Source organism: Pithys albifrons, chromosome 2 (genome assembly GCF_047495875.1).
Source record: "Pithys albifrons albifrons isolate INPA30051 chromosome 2, PitAlb_v1, whole genome shotgun sequence".
Taxonomy (NCBI): domain Eukaryota; kingdom Metazoa; phylum Chordata; class Aves; order Passeriformes; family Thamnophilidae; genus Pithys; species Pithys albifrons.
The window spans coordinates 113635169-113661781 of record NC_092459.1 but is presented as its reverse complement, the minus strand read 5'-3'; the positions used below and the strand labels follow the sequence as shown (position 1 = coordinate 113661781).

The following is a 26613-nucleotide window of genomic DNA, read 5'->3' as shown; positions in this document are numbered from 1 at the left end:
AGATACAGGGATTATTTCTACTTCATGGCTTCCCAATGCCACACACACACTCCTTGAAGAAATCCCTTAAAATTGGCTGCTTCTGAAAACCTCTATTCACCACTGGCCACAAAGATGACACATGAGGAAACGCCCTTACAAAACAAATCCTTACATTTCAGCCTAGCAGAACATCCAAGTGCACAGCAAAGCCAACACAAACACAGCACTGTTCTCTCCTGAAAATGTACAGGATTTGAAAATGCCTATTGTTGCTCTATCCCAGAAAATGATTCATCCTCCCCACGGGGCTCTGACTTGCCTCTGCACATTTCGCAAGGCTGCCTGGCTTTATAGCAGCGTGAACGCACGGGGTGACTCCTGGCAGATTACTCGGCTCGCTTGAGAACAAGGAGGCAGCACCTAATCCTTCTAACCATGATTTTCCTCTTGCAGCATTGCTTCCTGCTGGCCATAGACTTAGTGCTGGCCATGACCCTTTCCTGCCTCCTCTATGCCTTCGCCTGCATTTCCATCGCATTCCTGACCTGCTTCATTATCATCTTCTCTATCAGCACCGTGGAAAGGAACGTTGATGTGAAGGGAAGAGCAGTTGTAGTTCTCGTGTCCAACAGTTCTATTGGGAGGATGTTTACAAGGAACCTGGATAAAGCAGGTTTCAGGGTGTCTGCTGCACACTGGCCCACTCGAGAGAAGAGGACAGCTATAGAAGAGTGCTCTTCAAAGACAGAGGAGGCCCAGCTCCACATGACTGAAGATGAGTATCAGAAGACAGTGAAAACCTTTGTAGAAAGCCACTTATCCCTGAAAGGTAACTTTTAAGGCAAACTTGTGGATTGTGCCTACAGTAGAAATTAAAATGTATGAGATTGTGAGATCACTGTAGTTCAACGAATGAGGGAGGCAAGAATGCTTTACAAAATAGTTATAACACTCTAACTGCATTGCATTTTGCTGTGCGAAACAAAAATTTTGCTTTTTCCAGGGGAAAGAGCCTGCTTTGGTGTCTGTGAAAGGCCCCAGTAGATCCCAGTCCCTGGAGGAAGGCAAGATAGGCCAAGGAATGAGGGGGAGAAGGTCCTACCAAGGCACAGAGGGCTGGACTCACTTTGGGAAGAAACAGGGATGAACAAAGGGGAGCAAAGACCCAGACAATGACCTGAGATGAAGGCATGTGTCTGATTTTAAACCTCTTCTGGATTAAAAAAATGCAAGTTCCCTCTTGATTTCTTGGCTACTGTGGGATTCATAAGAATGAGCCAGGTCACAGCTTCAGCTGGCAGGTTGGGGCAGTCTCTTTGAACCCCACTGCCATAATTTCTGACTGAAAGCAGCCTGCAGAGCTCGCGTGGGACAGCAAGTCCTACTGAGGGGATGGCTGTAAGCACTCCTGCTGGAAAATCTCCCTGGTTTGTTCCAGGTTTGACAGGAAGGGTGTTGATGGACAGGCTGGCTTACGCCCTTGCTGAGTTACCACTGCTGTCGAGGAGTCTCTCTGCTCATGGTCAAAATTTTACACCTCTTGAGAACAACAGAAAATTCAGCCTCAGCCATCAAGGCTGTAACTTCATTGTCCTCAGGACTATGGGGTTACAAGAGAAGAGGCCAGCCCCTTTCTTCCACCTACCTAGAGGACCTTTAGGCAGCAAAGCTCTCTCTGCTTCCCCATACTGCCTCCTTCCTTCTCCATCCCTCTCCTCCTTGCTCTTCTCTCAGTGGTTTCTCCAAAGCTTCCCCTGAGATGTCCCCAGGGCAGCCTCTGCCTACTCACAGAGGTGAGGTCTGAGAGCATCCCCATGACAAGTAAAACCCTTTCCTTGCTGCCCAGCAATGAAAGTTTTCTCTGTGCTCCCAGAGCCTGCAGAGGAAGGACATTTTGGAAGTCAGAGCACACACCATGAAGCCTCTCCTATGGCAGACACCCTTCAGAGAGGTGGTAGGGAACCCCAGCTAACACCTGCTGGTGGCTACAGCCACCCAGGACCCAGGGGCTCAGGTTGTCTCACAATGCTTTTCTCCTCAGAAGGTTCCAGCGGACCAGCAGTGCTGTGATCAGACCCTGTGCAGCTCTGCAGGGTCCAGGATACATCCCCCATCCCAGGCAGCCTGCAGGCTCCTGGAAGCAGTCCCTGCACACCAGCACGGGGTTTTGGACTCAATGCTCAGCTGCTTGCACAAGCATTTAGGCTAATTTGCCCTAATGAATTTATTCTGGCAAAACTTGCCTGTGTGGGCAAGGCCTAAAAGCTCCCGAGACTGAGAGTATCAGCATAATCCTGCTCTGGAAATGAACAGTAGGCACTTTTTTTACCAGTAATGCTCTGTGGGAGCTGGTGATTTCTGTGTGCCTGTGCTGTTCTAATTAGGGGACAATCTGGCCCAGTGATACCTGTCCCTTTTGCTTTTGAGTAGTTTGGTCCCTGTGCTAGTTAAGGACTTTTGCAGGGCTCTTGTTTTTTGACAGGGTGCTCTATTGTAGGATCCATGAGGTTTTACAGTAAGGATCTCCTGCATAATATTCACATCACAGATGAGGGTGTTAAAATGTATTTCCCAAGTGCTGACCCAATTGCATGGCAGATCAAAGCAGTATATCATGAGGGGGAACGTAAAAAGAAAAGAAAAACAAAAAAGAAATCTCACAGTTTTATTGGATATCTTTGTTAACAGTTTTGAGTAAGTGCTGGTATTTATTCTGCAAAATTTACTGTAATATTTTTGGCATGGGTTGGGTGAACATGAACATTCGCCACCAGCCGACTGATAATGCAAAAAACCTAAACCAAATCAAAAGCCTACCCTGGTAGCTCATCACATGCAACATGCAGTTTGGTCAGCAGGATCTGCCCCAGGACAGGAGATGAGAGTTTGTGCTGCAGGGACCAGATACAGCAGGACCTTTATACAACTTTGTCCCTTTAAAAACATCTCCTATGCAGTTTGTGGTTTCTAAAGAAAGGAAATCCTGTGCTAGTATTTATGAGGTTTTTTTAATCACTTGTCCTCATAGGACATTTTTACCATTATATCTTTGCTAATGTAAATAAAAAGACACTTGTTCAATATAATCAAAGCTTTTGAAATTCATCCTAAATGCCTTTCAAAGTAACATTGTGGAGACAGAATCCCTGAGTCATGGTTCCTTCTAGAAATAAAATACTTATGACAGCTAAAATAATTATTTTTTATTCTAGTACAGGCCCACAGACCCAAATTTTCAGGAAGGCTAACACCTTTATTTTGCAGTGATAGCAGAAATGAATAAGGTGCTATTAAGTCTAAAGAGATTGCAATGCAAAGATACAGAGAAATGCCAGTCAGCCCCCTTCCAATTTATTGTTTGTTTTGTGATAGCTTATCTTGTGTTAGAAAATCCTTTGATTATTCTGGCTTTTAGCCTTTGGTGCCTTTAGATGAGATGTTTAAACTTGCTCTGTGATCAAGAGGTCAAAGAGACAGAGGAAAAAGATGAGAGACAGAGGTTTAATTGCTGATAGTTGACTTGTACTGTCAGATATCACAAGTACTCTTGGCATCGTGTCCAGGCACTCAGTGATTGAGCTGCTTGAGAAATTGCTGCGCGTGTTGCTCTTTGGGCAGGGTGCCTGGGAATTCTGGCAATTGCTTCATAATTTTCAGGATTGACTGCAGGGAGGGTGGGGCAGGGCAAGGAGGAAAAAAGACCAAACTGATGGCAACCTGACCTGAGTGAAGAGTCATTCAGAGAACCAGAGTGCTGGTCTGACTAATTGCTGCAGCCTCTGTTGTCACAGGGCCATGGGGTTCACCTCATCACACACACAAGCACAACAGTCCAGGGCTAAGCAAAATCAGTACTGAACATGTCACAGAATCACAGAAGTGCTTGGGTTGGGAGGGGCCTTAAAGACCACCTACATCCAACCCTCTGCCATGGGCAGAGATACCTTCCACTAGACCAGGGTGTTCAAAGCCCCACCAAGCCTAGACTTGAACACTTTCAGGGATGGGGCATCCTCTATGACAGGACATTGCTCTGTAGTATCTCAGGTTTCTGCATGGAAGATGATTGTCAATGTAAGCAATGCCTCAAGCAGCCCAGTCTCCCTCTGTTCAGATCTCTGCCATGACCAAGTTGCTTGCAGGAGTCTTGTTGATTGTCTTAGGATCAGGATTTCTTTTCTCGTACCTGAAACTCAGATAAGACATGACACCTGCTGGATTCTTTGGTACTTGCCAGCTTTCCTCTGTCCCTACCTTTTAAATAGGAAAGACAGTAACTTTTTCACAAGCAGAGAAATAACTGATGCAAATGAATAATAGTAATTCCTAAATAATGTTAGGTCCTGTATCTGAAAGACTCTTTCTCACCCTGCACTTCACCATGGTGTTTCAGATCAGTAGGAAGTGCATGCTTCCAAACCTTGTTCTGCAGGCTCCAAGAGCCTGGAGAAATCTCCCTGTGCAGACAGCTAGACCCGTGGGAAATACTGGACTATCATCCTTGGCCATCTGTCCTCATCCCCATAATGCTGCTGGCAAAGCAGCTCTCATTACCTCTCCTTCATCTAGTCCAGGCAAGATCACCTGATCATTTAATCAGTTTAAAAAGGCAAATGTCGTTAATCCAGCTGATTACTTTCTTCTATGCACCATGGGACACTCATGCAATCCCTCTGAGCAGAGTTGTGAGGGCAGTAACACCAGCCTGGGCAAGTAGAGCTAATTCTGGGCAATGAAGGTGTCAACAGTACCACAGGGCACTGAGGTATTGAGGCTTCCAGCAGCCCCAGGGCTTCTTGGACAGCCTCCACCTCTTCTAAAGGTCAGGCTGCTTTTGCAGCTCTGTTCTGCAGTAGGTAGCAGGGGTAGCTGCTCTCCTGGTACTTTCCCATGCCTTGCACCTCTCCCTCAGCATCCACCAGCTTTGGTTTGCCAAACAGTTTAGTCCAGGAAGGCACTCTTGTGACAGATCCAGAAAGTAAGACCCTACCGTGGGCCTGAACAGGAGACAGAGACATTTGAATCACTCCCTTGTGCAGTGAACATGCTGTAAAAACTCTTTTGCTTCCTAAGGATGTTAACACAGTGAATCAAGTTATTTTACTAGAAGGTAACACAGACTTTTGCATGCTGTAGTTAACTTAAGATAAAGGCAAGGCCATACAGTCATTCCCAAACTCATAGCAAAGGGAAAGTTCAGCTTCCAAAAGACTTCCTAAGCTTATCCAACCCTCAGACTATTACCCGCTGTTAGTTGTCCAGGTTGGAAGTGTTGACATTAATAAAAGGAGTACCAGAGTAATTAAAAAAGATTTCAAGGCACTGACCCGATCTCTTCATGGGACAGGAGCACAGGTTGTAATTGCCTCAGTTCCTGTGCTAGCTGGGATGAATGAGGAGAGGTTTAGGAAAGCCCAGCTTACCAATAGGTGGCTTAGGGGATGGTGCTATCGTCAAAATTTTGGGGTTTTTGATCATGGGGCAAACTCCGTGTTGCCCAGTCTTGTCAAAGCAGATGGGCTTCATTTATCTAGGAAGGGCAAAAGAACTGTAGCCCATAAGTTGGCAGGGTTGGTTAGGAGGGCTTTAAACTAGGTTTGAAGGGGGAAGGGACGGAAACTGGGCTCTCCAGAGATAAGCCTAAGGGCATAGAGCCCGAGTTGAGAATGAAATCAGTGGCCCAGCTGAAGTGCATGTACACCAATGCACACAGTATGGGAAACAAACAAGAGGAGCTGGAAGCCATAGTGCAGCAGGAAAACTATGACATAGTTGCTGTCACAGAAACGTGGTGGGATGAATCACATGACTGGAGTGCTGCTATGGGGGGCTACAAGCTCTTCAGAAAGGACAGGCAGGGAAGGAGAGGTGGAGGGGTGGCTTTATATGTTAGAGAGTCTCTTGACTCTGTTGAAGTTGAGGTCAGCAGTGACAAGGTTGAGTGCCTGTGGGTCAGAATCAGGGGCAAGGCCAACAAGGCTGACACCCTTGTGGGAGTCTGTTACAGACTGCCCAACCAGGATGATGAAGGGGATGAATTATTCTACAAGCAGCTGGCAGATGTCTCAAAATCTCCAGCCCTTGTTCTTGTGGGTGACTTTAACCTGCCAGATATCTGCTGGGAGCTTCATACTGCAGAGAAGAGGCAGTCAAGGAGGTTCCTGGAGTGTATAGAGGCCAATTTCCTTCATCAACTGGTAAATGAGCCTACCAGGGGGAAGGCCCTGCTAGACCTACTGTTTACAAACAGAGAGGGGCTGGTAGATGATGTAGTGGTTGGAGGCCGCCTGGGGCATAGTGACCATGAAATAATAGAAATTTCAGTCCTCAGGGATGTAAGGAGAGTCACCATTAAAACCTCTACTTTGGACTTCTGGAGAGCAGATTTTGGCCTATTCAAAGAACTGATTCAGAGCATACCCTGGGAAACAACCCTTAAAGGCAAGGGGGTCCAGGAGGGATGGACATGTTTTAAGAGGGAGATTTTGAATGCACAGCAACAGGCTGTCCCAGTGTGCCGAAAGGCCAGCCGGAGGGGAAGACGGCCAGCGTGGTTAAATAGGGAGATTCTGCAAGAAATCAGGGATAAAAAGAAAGTTTACAGACTATGGAAAAAAGGGCTGGCTACTTACGAAGAATTTACAGATAGAGCTAGGTCATGCATGAAAAAAATTAGGGAAAGAAAAGTGGAATTTGAAGTAAATTTGGCTATTTCAGTTAGGGATAACAAAAAGTCCTTTTATAAATACATTAATAACAAAAGGAGGGGCAAGGAAAACCATTCTCTGTTGGACTTGAAGGGAAATATAGTTAAGGAAGATGAGGAGAAGGCTGAGGTACTTAACACCTACTTTGCCTCAGTTTTCACCAGTAAGACAGGTGGCCCTCAAGACAACTGGCCTCTGGAGCTGGTGGACAGGGAGAGGGAGCTGAATACCCCTCCTGTGTTCCAGGAGGATATAGTTACTGACTTACTGAGCCAGCTGGATCCTAACAAGTGTATGGGACCAGATGGGATCCATCCCAGGGTGATGAAGGAGCTGGCAGAAGAGCTTGCCAAACCACTCTCCATCATCTTCCAACAATCCTGGCTCTCTGGGGAGGTCCCAGATGATTGGAGGTTGGCGAATGTCACCCCAATCCACAAAAAGGGCTGCAAGCAGGACCCTGGCAACTACAGGCCTGTCAGCCTGACCTCCGTACCTGGCAGGGTTATGGAGCAGTTCATCCTGAGTGCAATCACACAGCACCTTCAGGGTGGACAAGGGATTAGACCCAGCCAGCATGGGTTTAGGAGGGGCAGGTCCTGTCTGACCAACCTGATCTCTTTTTACGATCAGGTGACCCACCTGGTGGATGAGGGGAAGGCTGTGCATGTGGTCTATCTGGACTTCAGCAAGGCCTTTGATACTGTCTCCCATAATATACTCCTGGAAAAGCTGGTAGCCCATGGCCTGGAAAAGTGTACCCTCTCCTGGATTAAGAGCTGTCTGGAGGGTCAGACCCAGAGAGTGCTGGTGAACGGAGCTGCATCCAGCTGGCGGTCGGTCACCAGTGGTGTTCCCCAGGGGTCTGTGTTGGGTCCAGTCCTGTTTAACATCTTTATTGATGATTTAGATGAGGGGATTGAGTCCATCATCAGCAAATTTGCTGATGACACCAAGCTGGGAGGGAGTGTCGACCTGCTGGAAGGCAGGAGGGCTCTGCAGAGGGATCTGGATAGACTTGAGAGATGGGCTGATTCCAATGGGATGAAGTTCAACAAGGCCAAGTGCCGGGTCCTGCACTTTGGCCACAACAACCCCCTGCAGCGCTACAGGCTGGGCACAGAGTGGCTGGAGAGCAGCCAGGCAGAAAGGGACCTTGGGGTACTAATTGACAGGAAGCTCAACATGAGCCAACAGTGTGCCCAGGTGGCCAAGAAGGCCAATGGGATCCTGGCCTGGATCAAAAATAGCGTGGCCAGCAGGACCAGGGAAGTGATCCTTCCCCTGTACTCTGCATTGGTGAGGCCACACCTTGAGTACTGTGTTCAGTTCTGGGCCCCTCAGTTCAGAAAGGATATTGAGGTGCTGGAGCGAGTCCAGAGAAGAGCAACAAGGCTGGTGAAGGGACTGGAGCACAAGCCCTATGGGGAGAGGCTGAGGGAGCTGGGGTTGTTTAGCCTGGAGAAGAGGAGGCTCAGAGGTGACCTCATCACTGTCTATAACTACCTGAAGGGAAGTTATAGCCAGGTGGGGGCTGGTCTCTTCTCCCAGGCACTCAGCAATAGGACAAGGGGGCACAGGCTTAAGCTCTGCCAGGGGAAATTGAAGTTGGATATCAGAAAAAAATTCTTTCCAGAGAGAGTAATCAGGCATTGGAATGGGCTGCCCAGAGAGGTGGTGGATTCACCATCCCTAGAGATTTTTAAACACAGATTGGACATGGCACTGAGTGCCATGATCTAGTAAATGGACTAGAGTTGGACCAAGGGTTGGACTCTATGATCTTGGAGGTCTTTTCCAACCCAATCAATTCTATGATTCTGTGATTCCTTTTGGAACAGTATAACTTAGCACATGGCACAAGCAAGGAAGAGTCACAACATCCTGCCATTCCCACTCGCTGCAGAGATGGGTTGAACAGCTGCAGGAGTCATTGACTGTAATGAACTACAACCCAGTAGGAATGAATAAAGCAAATGAAATCATATACTCATGCAATATTAAAGAGTACTGCATTATTTAACTCCACTCAGCTACAACAACTGCAGGCCACCTTGGATAAATCAGGCCATTTTCCAGGCTGCAAATGGCCATGCTCAGTTATGAGTCCAATTATTAATTTTTGTAGCTATGGTTTTGTGCCTTTAACATGGGTTATCCAGAAGTCTTCAAAAAACAGGCTTCCAACTATATTGCCTTCCTGTCTCTTGGGGATTTATCAAAACTAGAGAAGCACTTTGAAACAGCAGCATCAGGGCTATGAAACAATCCAGACAGAGAAAGCTGATCTAGTTCTGAAACTATAGGCTGGGAGGAGTTATTTATTTTAAGATGAAGGGGAGCTTCCTATTAAAAGCTTGTTTTTAAAGATAAGAATGGATGCATCATCTATAGTCAGTGTGCATTTTTGCCTTTTTCTTTCTCCAAAAGAAGATATGCATCAGCACCTCTGGACATTTTATGGGAGGCCAATTTTCACTTCCTTGAAGTGTTTTTGTAATTCTCTTGTTTCAACAGACAACTTCTCTGCCAGGAGCTGAGCACCCTGGACGTGCACATAAAACCTCATGACTAAAGAGTTACACAACCCAGAAAAGCTGCAGCAACCCTTCTCCTCCTCCGTCCCCGTCCCCCACTCACTGCCGGTGGGCAGAGCCCAGTTGGGTTCAGAACCTCCATCCCCACATGACGTTGCTGCTGCCAACACTTGCCTGCAGCCGCCGGAGCGACTGGAAGGCCAAGTGCTTCAGATCCTGTGCAGAGTCCCCAGGACTCTACATGACCATGATGTCTAATCCTGTCAGGGATCAGTCTGGTCAGCTGGCCTGACCTGTAATTTATGGGTGAGAGAACTTCATTAAGTCTTCAGAAGAGCAAAGCAGGCAGCCAGCCCTGCAGAAATCCATGGGCAGGGAAGCAGGAGAGTTTGTTGTGAAATGCAGCAGGCACCTGTGAGCCCTGCTCTGCACACCAGCGTTTTGTTTTGCTGTCTGTTGATGGCTGGAGCATTTCTGCCTGCAAACCAAGCCCTTTAAGCAATCATTAAAAGTGCACATTGGTCTGACATACATTAAAAAGTGGGTTATTTATTTGCATCTGTTCAGAACATGTTGCTGTGCTCACCACAAGTACCAGGCATGAGTATATTATGGAAAGAGAAGGAGGTGAAAGAGCTGTATGTTGCCCTGACCTTCCAAAATTTATGTTTGCAGACATGAACAGAAATGGCTCATTTCTCAAATGGAAACTAAAACAAAGCCCAGGCAGTTGGACATTTATGTTACCCTGGCTCCTAAATTCTGCCAGAAGCCTTCTCAAGCATCCTAAAGCAGTGCCCTGTTCACACTGCCCCCACTTAGCCCAGATGAATTTTAGACCCACAGTGTAAGTTTATCTCACAACTCCAGACAAGAGTTTGATTTCCAAGCTTCATCAATCATTAAATCACACAAAACTGAGGAGTATTTTTAGAGATTGCCAGAAAGATATATATATTTATGACATGTCATTCTTGAAACAATCAACACATTTTCATTCAATTGCAGTGGTAGGATTAGAGATGCAAGGAAAAATAAAACCAAAAGTATCTTAGAAGCTATTTATCACTTATGCATGATGCTACACTCCTCTCTGATTCTCTAAGCCATTGGAAACAATCACAGATTTAACACAACCTTTACACTAATTTGAAAACATCCCAGACAAGAGCTTAACTTTGCACCAGTTTAGAAACATGTTCTTTCAATAACCAGAGCTGGACAACTTCTGACCAGACAAATATTTTTGAAAAATACCAGGATTAAATCTCCAAGAGTTCTACAGATCTGTCTCTCTTCAAAATGATGCAGTTTGTCAGAAAGTGTGTGTGCACCTGTATTTTCTTACTCCACCTCTTAACATCAATCCTTCAGGAAAATTTTTCAGAGATCAGTTTCAACAGGGAAAGGGAACCAAGTGAGAGAAAAGATTTCTGCAACTCTGTTTTCCCACATTACAGTGTTTGGAGACAGAAACCTGAACAATTCTAAGACATATGCTTAGAGATTTAATTTGAAATACGTAGTAAGACTGAACATGCATAAAAATTGAATACTTCTATATATTAATACATTACATAATTAAATAGTAATTAATAAATAATCAAATACTTCCCTGATACAAATAAGTTATCTACATGATCACAGAACTTCTGAATCAATAGTTTATTTATTTTAAATCTACTAGCTTGATATTTCCCATGTAACTGAAACTGGTTTCCCAACACTTACTATTCTGCAAACTCCCAGGCAACACAGAAGAGTTGCTGTGGCATTTTCAGTAGGAAAATGAGGGCAAGAACAGAGTTCTTGAAGCAGGACAGAGGACCTGGGGCAGGTCTATGGTCAGCTTAGCCCCTGGAGCTTTGTTTGGGAGCTCCCTGTTCCTCTGCTTCCCTGGGGAGGCTCCGAGAGGAAATGTCTGGCAGGTACAGCCCATGGTACTGAAGCTCTCAGAAGTCCCAGCACAGAGCTGAATGTCACTCCATGGAAGGCTGACTTAGTAATACTGATTTCAAAAAAAGGTATAAGTTTTGACCAGGCAACGATCTGCCACCAGAGGGTTAAAAATCAACCTGTTTTTCACATCTACTGAATTATAAATGCACGTGGTGAAAACCTTTTAGGCCCAATGCTTAACTATCATTAGTCAAAAAATTTGTTATGAAGATACTGTCAAAATATCCCTCAAACCAACCAAAGAAACAAACCCCTTCCTTCCATTTTTGAGTGTTTTTGTCCTAGCTTCTAGAATTACATTTATTATTCTTAAGTATTCACTGCTCTAATTTGGTCAAATAGTTTGAAATCTATGAGCTGTCCAACACAAAAGTATCCCATCAAATAGCTGGGCCAGGCAGCACTAATTTCTAACCCCAGACCAGATGTGATTAACTTCTTAAACCAACAGACTGATGAATAAAAAAATTAGTTATTTTCAATAATGAATAGTCCTCATATTTTCTTCTGTAAAAGAGTTTGTCCTCAGAGAACCATTCCCAGTGGATAATGCAGACATTTAGACCTGTATGTCTGACAGGCATGACCCCTGACTGCCTCCCCCAGAGGCTTCTCCCTCCAAGTCTCAGTGCTGGTGTTTGAGTTTCAGTCTGCCTTTGCCTCAAGGTGGAAACAACACACACCCCACAGAAGTCCATTTTTAAGCCCTAGAGCAGTGCCAAAATATAGCCCAAAGAATTTCTGACTTTTCTAGACCGTGTAAAAATCTGTTCTGGATTTGAACTGCCCTTTTACTGTAAGAGTCCAAGTGCCTGTCCTTCATTCCAGCTTTGTTTTCCTGGCTCCCATTTAAGTATCATCATTAAATTAATTGAGATGTCATGAATATAAAGCTAAAACTCCTTTCAGTTTACTTGCCTTCCTCTCCTTCCTTTGGCCACATTTGGGGTTTCATATTTACATATATTAAAAAAGCATTTTTCTCTTGTTACCCAAGACAGAACTGAGACAGCTTTTAGTCCTCATCAGAGACTGAAATTTCCATCCTGCTTTAAATTTGTGGAGACCACATTTTCCAATGAATAAACACAGTGATGTAAAATTCCCGAGCAGTTCCAATAACCATAATATAACATTGACTAATTTACCAGGTATCAAACTGCAAAGGGAGGGACTGTGTCCTTCTTATCCATCCATCCATCCATCCATCCATTCAAGAACAGAAGACTCCAGTGTTATTTATGTAAGGTCCAGAAAATAAAAATACAGGCATATAAAAAAATATGAGAATAAATTAAGATCTTAAAAAACCAACCAACCAGCTACAGAAGTCCCTAAATGTTTGGATGCTGGAAACAGGGGTGGCAGGAGGAATGCTGCTGCAATCCATTTGCTCTCTGCATCTCTCTTTAGACCTCTCCAGCAGATTTTTATTCCTGGCACCAGCTCCAGGGCACAGATCATGCCTGTCTGCGTCACTCATGTGGATTCACACTGTCTGATGCAAAACAGGTCGATGCATTGACCCGCACCTAAAACATGGGAGAAGGTAAAAGAGGACTTTGAGTCTTAGCTCTGCTTTCTGAGAAGCAGAAAGGCAAAGTTCTGAGAAGGACAATTACTGGCCAGTAAAACATCATCCAGGGCTTTCCTTGGGCTCTTGTGTAGACACTGAGGATGTATTTCTCTTAATACCTTATTCTGTCTGTCTTCCCAAAGCAGGGCAGGGCACTTCTTTCCTAAAGCAGGAAGTCACCATCTCCTCAAACAGCAGCCACTCTTTCCCCTCTCTCCCTTGGAGGCAAACAGGTAAAAATCCCCTCTCAAAGATTATTCCCTACACCACAGACAGAAAGGCTCCAGTTCTGATTCATTTGCTCTACAAAGTAGAACACTTTCATACCTGAATTTGCCCCATGTGATATTTGGACTTAATGGCTTGCCATTACACAGGGAGTAAGTGACTTAAAGAGAGCAAGTCTCATTGAGTGATGCTTTCTAATAAATGCCATTTGTTTTTTCCTCAAGCATATTTCTTGGAAAATACTTTACTTGCTTTGCTTCTAAGAAAAGCAATTTGCTAGTGTTTGCCTGATCATAAAATTGATTTGACCTTCTGCAAATAATCCGACATCCCAGCATGTTGCTGAACCTTTTGAAGTGCATTAGCTTGTTCATACAGCATGGCTTTCTCCTGTTTCTTCTGGAAAACCTGTTATATAACTGATGGAGACACTTGCAAAGCTTTCATAAGAATAACTTCAAGGAACTGATTAAAAATAGAGATTTGAAATTCCAATGAAATATGTAATAACCCATTTCAGTGGACATGGGGAGGAATAAGTATCTTTCATCCAGCTCTACTTCTAATGCTGTATGTCTCGCACACTATGGACCCCTCCTTCCCACTGGGTATCTCTGCTATTGAGCTCATTACATTCAGACTTTTAATTAGAATTAGTTGGACATGACCATATTTCATCTGTACTTGTTATGACTTTGGAGGAACACCATGATGTAATTCCAGAATGACCTGGATGAGTTAACTTAGCTCATACCCTGTTTATTTTCCAGGCATGTATGGGATGATGAAGAAGCCATCGATCCTGATTTGGGAAGAAGGGGCACCACACACATGTGGGTTACCTGAGATAAAAACCTCTTGTGAACACAAGAAAGCTGTCAAGGTTCCATGGAGGAACTACTTATTACAGCCAGGTACAACTGAATATATTGCATTTCTCTGACAATGTCTAGCTGAGGGAGAAAATGTCTTTACAGTGCTGTAGCCAATACCATTGTTCTACTTAACACTATTTCCACAACTGTGAAAACAAAGCCCTTTTTCATGGCTATTCCCCACCAGGGTTGGTCATGGACAGCTTAAAATGTGAGTTTAAAAGTGTTAGCTAATATCCTGGGAAACTCTTGCTCTCCCGGACTGGACTTTCAATTAAGTCTGCCTGTGTAGGACAGAGACAGCATGTGCAGAATCAGCTCTGCAAAGCCCCCACTGCCCCAGCAATCACCTCAGCTCTCTCCTCCTGATACGGAAAATAAAATCCCACAACTTCCAGCACCAAAATACAATTCAGTAACTGGCAGCACAGGGCCTGTATCAGAGGGCAGAAATTCTCCTCCCAGTTTGCTCTTCACACTCAAGATACTGCTGCCTTAGCTTTCTCTGGAAGGGGTTTGTTGTAGGAAGAAAGACTTCCCAATTACAAATAACCCTCTGATTAGAGCATGGCCTTATTTAATTATATGTAACATTCATTTATAATTATTTATCCAAGTTATAAATTACAAAAAATAATATTTAGTTTTAGTTGCATGCTAAATCTCCTCTGCAAGACTGTCAGCATTTGAAGATGTTTGTGTTGTAAGAGCCTCCACCCCGGAGGCAGACTGGCCCTGGGGAAGGGATGGCTCTGGCTGTGGTGTCCCAGTGCACCTTCTGTTCTTATTAAAAGAACAATAACCAAAAATATTGTAAGAGCAGGAAGCTGAGCACTCCATGAAATAGTAGGAAAAAGTAGTTATCTCCTTTCCATGTTGTAAGTATTAGACATGCAGTACCTCACAGAAAGATGTAGTAAACAGTTAAGAAACCTCTCTCCCAGCTCCCTGATTGTCCCCCTGTTTCCTTGTTCTCCACAAGCCCCTGCTCTGGATGCCATGCAGTCAGCACTGGGGTCCAGTGCCCGTGGCCATCCTGCTGCTGCCTTCCATTGCTTAGTTCACTTTGAGGGGCACATTTGCACAGGGTGGAGGCAGCTCAGCCCATGAGCAGCCCCTGGCTGGGTCACTCTGGGAATCAAAAGCCCATAAAGGCTGTGCTGAAGATGCCCTTTTTTTCTGGCATATTAATGCTCTTTTGCTATCCAGTTAGTGGTCAAAAAAGTGTCGCTTTTCTATTGGCAGCTCTCTGCGTCACAGTCCTCTTTCGCCCACTGACCTGTGCCCTGACCTTCCTGAGAAGAAGCCCACGGCTCCTTGTGCCTCTACTGAAGTCCAGAAACTGAGAGGTGAGACAGCAGGCTCACAGCTTAGTGCTTGACAGAGGTAACCAGCACCTCCAGCATCAGCAGCTCTGACCTCTGCTGGAACAAGGAAGGCTGACCTCCCAGTAGGAATAGGGCTGGGAGAGCAGCCTGGGAGCAGCTCCCTGCCCCTCCAGCCCTCTGACCCCTCAAAGACTCTGCCTTTCTGCATCAATCTGGCCCTGAGGAGTCCAGCCCAGGGCACAGCAGTAGGTTCAGATCAGAAGCAAACACAAGACCAGCCAGTTCAGTCTCCAGCACCAAGGCAGAGCTGCTCTCCAGCATCTCACTGGAATTTACGAGGCACAGTACTTGCTCTTAAAGGGCAAAACCAAAAATATCCTGTGTGTTTTTCTTTGCTGGATCATCTCTCCCCCGTTCCTGTATCCTCACTGTTGCAGGCTGTGCAGGCTCCTGAATTACATTTACTCCAGCACATGGCTAGGAAACCAGCTGAAATAATGTGTTCTCCAACATCCCTCCTTGACAGAAAGCACCCAAAGCACCCTGTGATTCACTAACTGAGGCTTTATGACAGGAGAGATAACTGAAAAAATAAAAATAAAATAAAAATCCAGACAGCACCAGAGATGATTTGCCACTGTCCCCACTGGTTCATCTCATCTTTTCTTGCTAAATGGGAGGACATTCCTGGCTCTCCCTCTAACACTACCTTATGGTGTCTGGTTCTCAGTAGTGTCTTTGACCCCCCTGAGTTCTGGATCTGGGTCACAAAGCAAGCTCTGGCTGCTGTGTGGAACATAAAGGTGGATATAGCCTGCTGTCCCCTGCACTGTGTCACCAGTGGCTGCTGCAGCAGCAGGAGTGAGGCTGGAAAGGGCCTCTGGGGATGACAGTGTGAGTGTCTGTGTGGATCTCTTATGGTCTGAGGTGAGTGACCCCAACGTCAGGCTGCAGTTCTAGGCTGCAGTTCCAGGCTCTCTGGATCTCTTAAGGTCGGAGGTGACTGATGAATGCATCCTTAAGGACCAGAGAGCCACCTTTAGAATGTGGATGCCTTGTAACCAGTAGAATCTCTCCATGTATGTGAGGTGAACTGCTGACCAATAGTGTGCTGCCATGTTGTACACAGGAGTAGCTAAAAGTGAAGGTGTTACTCCAAATCAAGTCCTTTGTCTTGGGTGAGCCTTCTGATCATGCTGCAGCCTGACTGTCTCCGCCTCCTCACCCGCCACGAAGATAATCTACATTACCCTGATAAAGGGTGACCCCAATAAATGGTGACCCCTCGACATGCCAAAGAACCGGCGAACACCAAACTGTGTGATTTACAACAGAGATTAATCATCTCTCAGGCTGTTTTCCCAAAGTAGAAGTTTTCGCTGTGATAGTATCACAGAAAAGATTGTGCAGTGTGGGGTGTCAAGATATAACTAAAATGGTCTGGACCTTCGACAGAGAACACCTGGAAGGAAAACTTTCAGGTGAGCCTTTGGGAATAATCCTGAGTTGAAAGATATCAAGAGGAGGTTCTAGTTTTGTCTTCAAGGAAAAGAAAAAAAAAAGGTTAAAATGCAAGGCCTCACAGTGTGTGAACTAGTTGTAAATAAGCAAGATGTGGAACTGAATTCGTTAAGCTACTAAAATCTCGAAAAAGGCCTTTGATTTATTGATGACATGAAGGATTTTAAGGGATGCTTTGACGGTGCAGTTTTAGACTGATAAGAAAAATAATGAGTCAGAAGTTGCTAGAGAAATTGCTAAAGCTGGAACTGAATTGAAAGTAACTCGAAAGAATTGCTGAAGATGAAACTAAAAGTAACTTGGAAAAACTCTTAAAAAGTTGAAAATGCATCTTCATTTACTACTGATGTGTCAGTTACTAATCCCCTGCTCCCTCCCAATTGTCAGACCTTGGGATAGAGGGAAGCAAAAGAGATCAGCGATGGACGTGAACAGCATCCCCTCTGACTGAATCAGATCAGTCAGTAGAACATTTGAGGGACATTTGCAAATGCAACAAGTTTTCCTAAAATTTCAATAGAGGTCAAGAAATTAGGCTTTCAGTTGGATCCCTGAGATTCAAATCCATAACACCAAGTGGCAATAGATGTATTTCAAACCGATGCTATTGGGCATTTTCAAAGAACTTTTGCAGTTCTAAGAGTACCAAAGCAAATTAAAATGGATGTTGCTCCTTCTTATATAGCAAAAGGAACAAAAACTTTTTTTAGACACGTGGGGTGTTACTCATATTACTGGAATCCCTCACTGTCAATATAGTGAACAACTGGGACCAAATCTCTGCATATTTCCTGCAAGTAACACAAAAACTACAAGAGTTAGAATGGTTAAGGTCTGTTCTTTTACATACAGAAGGTTAATGCAACATAACTAGTTTATAGAAATAATATTGTTTGGTGTGGTTATATTTCTGTTAAGATTTTTTAAGTCTTTTGGTGCACCAATGACATTACTTACAGGAATGTTTTTAATTTGTTAAGAAAATTAAGATGTTAAGTAAATAGAATAAGATTTTTAATTTGTTAAAAAGTTAAGAATTAAGTAAGCAGAGTAATGTTAATTTAATAAAAAGTTAAGAGGTTAATTGAGTTAGCAGAGTGATGTTAAGTTGGTAGAAGGTTAAGGTAGTAGTTAAGTAAAACAGAATAATGCTGCAGCAATTAAGTTTCTGTCACTGGTTCAAGGTAATGAAGGTTGAGGATTTTTAGAGCATGTGTTGTATGAATAAAAAAAGGAGGAAAATTGAGAGTGAGAGAGTGAATGAAAGAGTGAAGGTGGCTAAACAAGTTGCTTTAAAGATGGAATTTAACTGGAAGGGTTTTTATATATGGTGAAGATTGGATTGTGGATTTTTGTGACTGTGACAATTGTGCTGCTGTTAACATCAAGTGCAGGTGGTCTTCTGCTAAGAGCCCTGCAGAAGATGCTGCTGCCATTTTTGTAGCACAATTACAGAGAGGGGGAATTCTGGGGATGACAGTGTGTGGGTGGATCTCTTATGGTCTGAGGTGACCAACCCCAATGCCGGGCTGCGGTTCCGGGCTGCGGTTCCGGGCTGTTTGGATCTCTTAAGGTCTGAGGTGACTGATGAATGCATCCTTAAGGAGCAGAGAGCCACCTGTAGAATATGGATGCCTTGTAGCCAGTACAATCTCTCCATGTATATGAGGTGAACTGCTGACCAATACTGTGCTGGCATGTTGTACACAGGAGTAGCTAAAAGTGAAGGTGTTACTCCAAATCAAGTCCTTTGCCTTGGATGAGCCTTCTGATCACAGAGTGCCTGAGTGTCTCTGCCTCCTCAACTGCCATTGAGCTAATCTACATTACCCCAATAAAGGGTGACACAATAAGGGGCAGCAGGAATGAACCCAGTTGACATGAGTGAACAGCACTAAAGAGCTGAAACTCTCCCAATGTCTTTCAGGCAGGAAGGAAACACATGGAGCACTACACAGTAGCACTGTCATGCCACAAGATAAAAATGCTGTGGGAAGGAGCATAGCTGGGATCAGAAGCAACAAAGTCCTGACAGTGGAGGATTGTGAGTGGTGACTTCAATTGCCAGACAATGAAAACCTGTGGATGAAGACAGAAAGCACCTTTGGAATTGTGAGATAGGTCTCCACTTCCTTTGCAAGTCTAATCTGTAAGAGAAGACTGAGACAGTGAAATTTGGGGCTGCACAGTACAGTGCTGTACTATCCACACTGGGATATGCACAGAGGAAAAAACATCTGAGGTGAATGGAAATAAAGGAAGAACTCTGCTGGGAAGAAAAATGCTAGGGCTTGGTTTTTATTACCTAAAGCCACAACTCACAACTGTCTGACTGATGGTAAGAGATATCACCCACCCAGGGAGCTGGATCCAGAGGGGAAAAGTAAAGCTTTCAAAACAGCTTCTATAAGACATTAAACAAGCTTAATATCAAGCCAGACTGAAAACAAACATTTTAATACCAGAACATCAAAGCACTGAGAGAGCACATGCTAAAGCGGAAAAATCCTGAATTAAAAGCTTGGGGTTTCAATCTTTACACATTTGGCAAGTAACCAATTAGATTAATAATGCCAAACCCATATATCCTGCAGAATGCCCCAAGAAACATTTCCTTTAGCCAGAACCCTGTTTTGAGCCAGAGTAGTCAACTCCCTCAGTGCATAATTCCATTCTGTGCACACAACCCCATGCAATTACAGTTGATAACCATTATTTCCTCCTCCCAATTATTGCAGGGGGCATGTGTGGGCTGTTGCTTTCCCCCCAGAGTGGCTGTCACTGAAGGAATGGTGCCTGTTGGTACACACAGGAGTGTTCCTGGTCTGAAATGAGGGACATTATGTGAGCAAAGCTCCTGGAGACTTCAGCGGGAGTTCAGCTTGCCTGAGGATTCAGGCATGGCCTACATTTGTTTATAAAGCTTTCCAGTCCACTGGGATACAGGGAATTATGGCGTGCAAGCATAAAATTATGACTGTGAGGCAATACCACCAGGAGATAAATTATAATATAACTGCACTTAAAAGTATGTTTAACACAAATTAGTTATATCAAACTAATGCTGAAGTTATAGAGTGCTGAAGCTGACTAAGGGATCTGAATGCCCAGATGCTTTTAATTTGAGTGGGAATGAGGGATTTGAATTCTTTAAATAGTCTTGAATGTTTCATCATTAACGTATAACACACAAAAAAGAAAAAATTAAAGTAACTGGCTAGTCAAGCCTACAAACCTATCCAAAAGATTTTGCCAACATCTTTTGGGACACATCCCCCCAAAACATGCTGCCATTGAAATTAAAGATTAAGAAATTCCTGAAAGTATTCCAAATTTTGATGAAAATTTTCAGAAAAAAACTCCAACTAATTTCAATAAGTATTTTCCAATATATCACTTTTATTAATTTTATACAAGTGTATTGGGCTATAAGTCTGCTTAAAGTAAAAAAGCTTTAGCACCAAATCATGTGTCCTACATTTAAGACAGAAAGAACTGATCATCCAAGACCTGTTCTTTCGGCCCAATCTCCACTGCAATACTTCCATTCTTTAACCTTATTACGAAAGCACAGAATTGGACTTCAACTGCAACAGACTTTCCAGGGTAACACTGTAAAACTGTTTCCAGACAGAACCAAAATGCTGGTGGTGACAGAGAAACAGAGGGAAGTTGATTACATGAGCACAACCTTTCACCATTTAAAATCATGTTAGTAATCTACGAGCCAATATTATTCCTTTCTGGATGTCTGAATGCCTGTCCGAAGATACTAAGAGAGCATCACCCTGGGTAAAATACTCTCCAGCACAGTCACTGCCTTACCAGCAGTCTGTCTCTGTTTTGGGGAGCACTTTTCTCCTGATTTTCCCCTGCTGAGCAGAGGTCACTCCCACAGAGAGCTCCGCTCAAGTCAGAGGCCAGTCACACCCACCGCAAACAATGGGAGGTGCTTCAGACAGCCTGAGGCAAGATCTTCTCTTCCCGTGTTTATTTTTTTCAAGGAAAAACATCCAGAGGATGACAAAGAGGGAGGAGAGGGCAGGGAAGCAAAATAATGATTAGTGTAATGGGATTTGCTATTCTTGTTAATAGTTTAATCAATATAAACATTTACAGAGCCCTCTTATGTGCTTGCCATGCTCAGGTCATTTTATATTTAGCTCAACACCAGTAAGCCATAGTTAGTATCGTCTGCATCTCTACTACCCACTTCCTTCTGCAACAAAGAAAGGCAAGACTGGGGTTTCCTGTGCCTACAAAACCCAGCCATGCACAAGTGGCCACGCCATAGTGAGTGTCCTGGTTGTGCTGGAGATGACAGGTCTCAGGAGAGGCGGGACTTGCTGCTCTGTAAGAGCCCGTTAAACTCACAGGTGCTGTGCCCCGAGGCTCTCCTTGCACCAGACGTGCAGATGGAGCCACCTGTGATCTCACCTGCTCTGGAGACAGCTCAGCACTTCTAAGGTCTTGCAGATCACACACAGGTGGATCCTGTGCTTCTCACACAGTCTTTCCTTGAAGGAATGACTTGGCAGCAGCTCCTGATTTGAGAGTTCATCAATAAGTTAATGAAGTGATGCATAAGACAGAAAACCACACAGAGGAACAAGGCAGAACTGGTGTCAGGGTGGGACAGCACCAGTCCCATGGAGTCACCACACTGAGGCTGGTGGTGTCAAAGTGGCTTTGCTGAGTTTTGCCCCAGAGCAGTTTCATACCATGTAATTTATGAGATGTTATTGGTGTCATACCACAGGACAAAGCATATGTTCTAAGGAGCCACAGGCTTTCCTTACAATCCTTATTCTTTAGCTTGATTATAGGCAGAGAGAGTTTGCCTTAACTTTTGCTTTCATCTCTCTAAGAGCCAAAAGCTTGTATAAACATCCTAGTGGTGCATCAGAATAAAGCTCATTTAAAAGGCTTGTAACTGACTTGGAAATAAGCTGAGAGAATCTCCAAATTGACAAGCACAAGGGGAGGAAAAATAATCTCTACTAAAGGCAGATCTGCCTGCAAACATCCTTCCCCTCTGCAAAGCCTGAGGGGAGGGGGGCACTTCCCCCATCCAAAATCCTGTCCCCTAAACCTCCCAAGCAGGGGAAGTTGTGCCATTTATAGATGCTTGTCTGCAACAGCCACTGCCACAGGCAGCATCTGTCCGAGGAGCCTGGATTCCATGTTCCAGAGCACAGGAACTCTGAAATGTGTAGTCTCAAGATTAGTTTGCTATAATGTGTCTAATTTATTTTGGCATTTCCTAGGGACAAAAGAAAAATAGCAAACAATAACTATGGGCAGTGCTGTTGTATCAGTTACAAGAAACATGAAAAAACACAACTGAGATGAACAATGTCTTCTGGGTAGGTGGGTTGTTTTGGCCTTTGAATTTTTTTTTTTTTAAGAAACAACTCACAACTTTCCACTGTACCAGTTGGATGCACTTTGCACTTCACGGTATCACAGGTCAACTCGTGCCCAAGGCAAAGCCTGAAATACCATTTCCCATTGGAGTTTCAACACAGTCACCACACAAACATACCCCAACAGATGCAAATACTGATAACTCAGCAATACAGGGAAAGTTACAGGCTTCCTATGAGAATTTGAATAATAATCCTATCTTGCCTAGGGCCAGCAGAACAAACCTCAGACACTAAACAAAACCTTAAATACTGATTGCTATGGATGAATCTTTTTGTCAGAAGAAGAAGTCTCCACTCCTTTGCCTCTTTTCCAATGGATGCCAGAGCCTGCCCTCTGCACAGACAGCCCAGGGAAGCCGCTGGGGCGTTACAGGGTGTGACACGGGGGAAAGAGGGAATGCCTGACACAGAGGATTACCTTAATTTGAAAGAGTCAGAGACCTATCCCACAGAATCTGCTCCGGTCCTTCACACTCCCTTAGTATCGTATTAATTACTAAAGTACCCTGAGTTTTCCTGGAAGCAATTCTGCCCACAGCTTCTTGTCTTAACTGCCAGGGTCAGGAAGACTAAAAATCATTCCTCTTTTGCTTTGCAGCAACTGGCAAAATTTTGTGAGAAATACAGTCTTCCCCTCAGTCTTTCTCTCCTGAGGATGAAACCTCCTCAATCTTCCTTGGCAGATCAAGACTTTTGGACTTTGTATCAGTCTTAACTGCATTCCTTTTCACACTCAACTGCTCTCCAGCTCAGCCTCGAAGTTCACTGGGAAAAAGCAAATACTGTGCTCCTGTTTGCTGCAATATTGCACTTTCCACAGGGGGAACAATCCTGCTCATACACTTAATGTGCCTTTTCTGTAACAACATGGTGGTGTTTATTAATGATCAGCTTGTGAGCCATCAAAATTTTTCATCCTTACTGATAAATCAACTACACATGTTGCTGGTGGTCCCCAACCTGGTATATATAATAACCCATATTAAGAGTTTCTTGCAATACATCAGTTTGCATTTAGCAGAGGGACAATGCATTGTCCCAGCTGAATGGCAAGCTGGTGATGGTGGATTTTTTACCCCATCTCCACTTGAAACATCATAATGAATTCTAATCCTCCCCAATGTGCTCAAAGCCTTTCCAATGTGGTGCCAGCTGCAAGATTACATTTCATGCTTCCTTCATCAGTCAGGTCCCACATTGAAACAAAAGACATGGACACAAAAGAGCCTCCTCAGAACCTCCCCCTGAAACATCCTCCTATCAGTTTTCCAACCAGTTTTGCATGCAGGTATTTTCATCCATTCCATCCTTACACAAGTGCACAGTCAGAATTCAAAACAAACTTTTGCATCTCAAAAAAAATCAGCCTGTTACTCATCCCCTCATTTTCTCTTAAGTGCTCACAAAGAGGTCAGTTGTTTGTTCCAGTGTTTTTCCAGGAACTGGAGTTGCACTGGCAGGTCTATAATTCTAGACCTGCTTGCTAGCACCACTTTTGGGCTGATAGCTCAGACCTGCACACAATCCTCCCGGGCTCTGCTCCAACAGACCACTTTAGCACATATTTAATTAAGAGTGAGGGACATCTGTGTCTGGAGAGGGGCTGAGTCATGTGCTTAATGCTACACATGTACCTGGATGTTTTCCTAGTTCCTAAGAATGGATACATTGATAAAACCAAACCCCAAACAAACAATAAATATCCAACACACCAAACCTAAGCAAAACAAAGATGTGTTTTCATACGATACTTACAACTTTAAGAATGCTGCAAATGCCAATAAAAAATAAACATCAATCTCCATGGCTGAGTGAAACCCCTGAATCATTCTCTGATATGCTGTGCTCATTTCTGCTACAGTGACTTCTTTTACTGCTGTGCTGCTTTGTTCTCTTTTTTGGTTAGATCTATCTCAAATCTCTATCTCAATACCTGCTACATTATGCCTCCAGAATGTTCTTGAGCCTCATTAGTCCTTTCTTCTGGGGAGCTAATTAATTGATTAGATGTCACTTAGTCTGGCCCAAACTGCTATGACACCTCTTGCAGCAGTTTTCTGTGCAGTTCAAGTGTATTTTCATGCTTCTGAAAGACAGAGTACTGACAGCTCTGGAGAGCAGAACTGCTGTCACTCCGAGGTCAGCTCTGTTCTCACTAACAAAGCTATTAATCCACACACTTCACCTCCCAGCTTTAGGATTACCTGAAACAACATCCCAGAAGGATGTTCTGCATATTGAAAAGGGTCCAACATAGAATGGAATCCAGGATACGGTGGTGGGGCTGAGGCAGAATCCTCTACTGCTTTCCATCATCTCCTCTGAGTTCAGGAAGGCTTTCCTGAGCTCCACATAAGGCAGTTTGCTTAAACACAGCCCTGGACCTGATGCTGCTGCTTCATCAAGTGAACACTTACACCTGTTGAGTGGGCTGGGCTCTCCCCACTGGTAGTTGATCAGCTCTGCTCCACGGGACTGCCAGTCCAGTGGATAATTGCCCTTGCACAGAGTCACCTGGATCATCAGGTGCTGAGCCCCACACCCAACTCCCACCTGTGCTTTGCTCTGCTGATTTTCACTGTTTCTGTTCCTGCTTGTTCCCCTCTTGTCAGTCCAGGATGGATGTGGTCAGTCAGGTTTTCTTGCACAGCCCTTCTGGCCAACTTCTTCATTCTCTCCATGTGAATCATTTCCCCAGATTGGTGAAGAGACCTCAAAGCACACTGCTTATTCCAGACTAAATTTATCTTATGCATACAGAGTTGGGGAGGAATTCCAGCTACCAGAGCTCTCTTGCAAGCTAATTATTCTTCAAAGAAGTTTTAGGCAGTCCCAGGGAGCATCTAACTATTGATTTTCTACTCTGTATAATTTCACTGCAAAATGTAATCATTCTCCTCCTGTCTCACACTGTCACTTGTCTCTCAGAACAACCCGGGAACAATAAAAGAGTGGAATAGAGGGCACTAAGAAGGGCACTGTCAAAATAGAAATCTCTGTACAAGCAGAGTCTGTAAAAGCAAAGCCAAGAAATATCTGTAGACCTTATTTAATATTCATCAGCCAGTGTAGTGTATAACTGAAACCCAAATGTGAGTGTTATGAAAATTCAGGCTAGAAGGAAATCAAATGGAGACAGCATTCTAAGAATGCTGGCATTTCAGAGTTTCTCATTTCTGGATTTCCAGTATAAATGTACCACACAGGGAAATGTTACTGAATATATTAGTGCTTACAAATGGCTACATTTGTATATAAAGTCATCTCTTAGTTAAAAAAAAAAAACAAAAAAAAAACAAAAAAAAAAGAGAGAAAAGGAGTTGGGAAGTAGAATCCAAGGAATTGTCCTAGTATAAATCTATTGCTAACACAGGACTATGGAATAACAAAGTAAAAGTGTAATTGAAACCAGCAAATCTTAAAAACTTTTCACTGTGCAATGTTAAGCTGTTTTTTTCCTCCATCTGCCTCCACAACAAAGCACTTGATACATTATTAATTTCATAAACATTAAGAATGCCTTTTGGCTTCAAAAGAGTTAGCACCTTTACATATACCTGCATTCTGAACCCTAAGAGTTTAAGCCAATGCTGACTTTCATGCTGCTGCTTCATTCCTCCGCTTGCTGTAAAATCCAGCCCACTTAAGGACACCATCGAGTAATTCTTTGACAGTGCCCAGGAAACTGTTTGGTGAGGGATGGGCAGTCCCAGAGGGGCCAGGACAACACAGCAAGGAGCATAAGGAGCATAGGGGCTTGTCAGGAGAGGACAGGGAGACCAGGGTAGAGCAGGACTGCCTTGCCCATGTCCATGCTGACAAAACTTGTGATGTAACTTAAAGCTGCTCCCTGAGTCTTTTAATCAGGAGAAGGCTGCACAAAGCCAGCTCCAGAATCTGTGTTTGGCTCTCTGTTAACCTCTGCCAAGTGTTTGCCCTTCCTTGTAGTATGGCCACAACAGGGCAAATAACTGGTTTGATTTCTTCCATGCCTGGGATTAAAATCCTGCAGGACTAGGGAAGACTGTTGGTTCTTAGGCTGTACTGCCCAAACTTGAGCCTGGTTTCATCAGGGTTTTGACAACCCCTTCTCCTTTAGATGCCAAATCACTGTGTAGGAAAGGAAATGAAATGCTTTGGAAAGTAGAACACACAATTGCCATTTGTGATAGGCTTTTCTTCTCATTTTCTTTGGAGATTTTCAAGTTCTTCCTATTTCCCTTAGGAAAACAAATTCTTATCAGAAGCTATTTAATGACAGAAAAGAAAAAGCTATTCTCAAATTAAATTAAAAAAAAATAAATAACTGAGCAAATTTAGGTAGATCCTGTCCCTCTGCTGCTGCTGCCAGGCAGAGAAGTTTGTGCTCAGAAAACAGCTCCTTTTGTGTGCCAACACTGCTGTGCATCCTGGCATTCATTATTTAACAGCCTCCATGTGACACACAGCTTTAAGAAATATTCTTTAGCAA

At 43.9% G+C, this 26613-nt stretch overlaps 1 protein-coding gene across 4 annotated transcripts; it reads left to right on the top strand.

The window, feature by feature from the left end:
* Positions 1–341: 341 nt before the first annotated feature.
* Positions 342–26357, top strand: LOC139685383 (estradiol 17-beta-dehydrogenase 2-like). Of its 4 annotated transcripts, none has more exons than XM_071582143.1 (4): positions 342–811; positions 13760–13903; positions 15110–15213; positions 22741–26357. In XM_071582143.1, the coding sequence occupies exons 1-3, from the start codon at positions 418–420 to the stop codon at positions 15208–15210; spliced, it is 639 nt and encodes a 212-aa protein (XP_071438244.1). In that variant the 5' UTR covers positions 342–417; the 3' UTR covers positions 15211–15213; positions 22741–26357. The 4 variants fall into 4 exon arrangements, with proteins under 4 accessions (XP_071438244.1, XP_071438242.1, XP_071438243.1 ...); XM_071582141.1 differs by lacking the exon at positions 22741–26357 and adding an exon at positions 18641–22720; XM_071582142.1 differs by lacking the exon at positions 22741–26357 and having other exon boundaries at positions 15110–15817.
* The last annotated feature ends 256 nt before the right edge of the window (positions 26358–26613 follow it).

Excerpts from the sequence above, each read along its gene's own strand:
- LOC139685383 (XM_071582143.1), top strand. The coding sequence starts at position 418 with ATGATTTTCCTCTTGCAGCATTGCTTCCTGCTGGCCATAGACTTAGTG. Across the intron at positions 812-13,759 it reads AAGCCACTTATCCCTGAAAG|GCATGTATGGGATGATGAAG; the intron begins GTAACTTTTAAG and ends TTTATTTTCCAG. Across the intron at positions 13,904-15,109 it reads GAACTACTTATTACAGCCAG|CTCTCTGCGTCACAGTCCTC; the intron begins GTACAACTGAAT and ends TTCTATTGGCAG.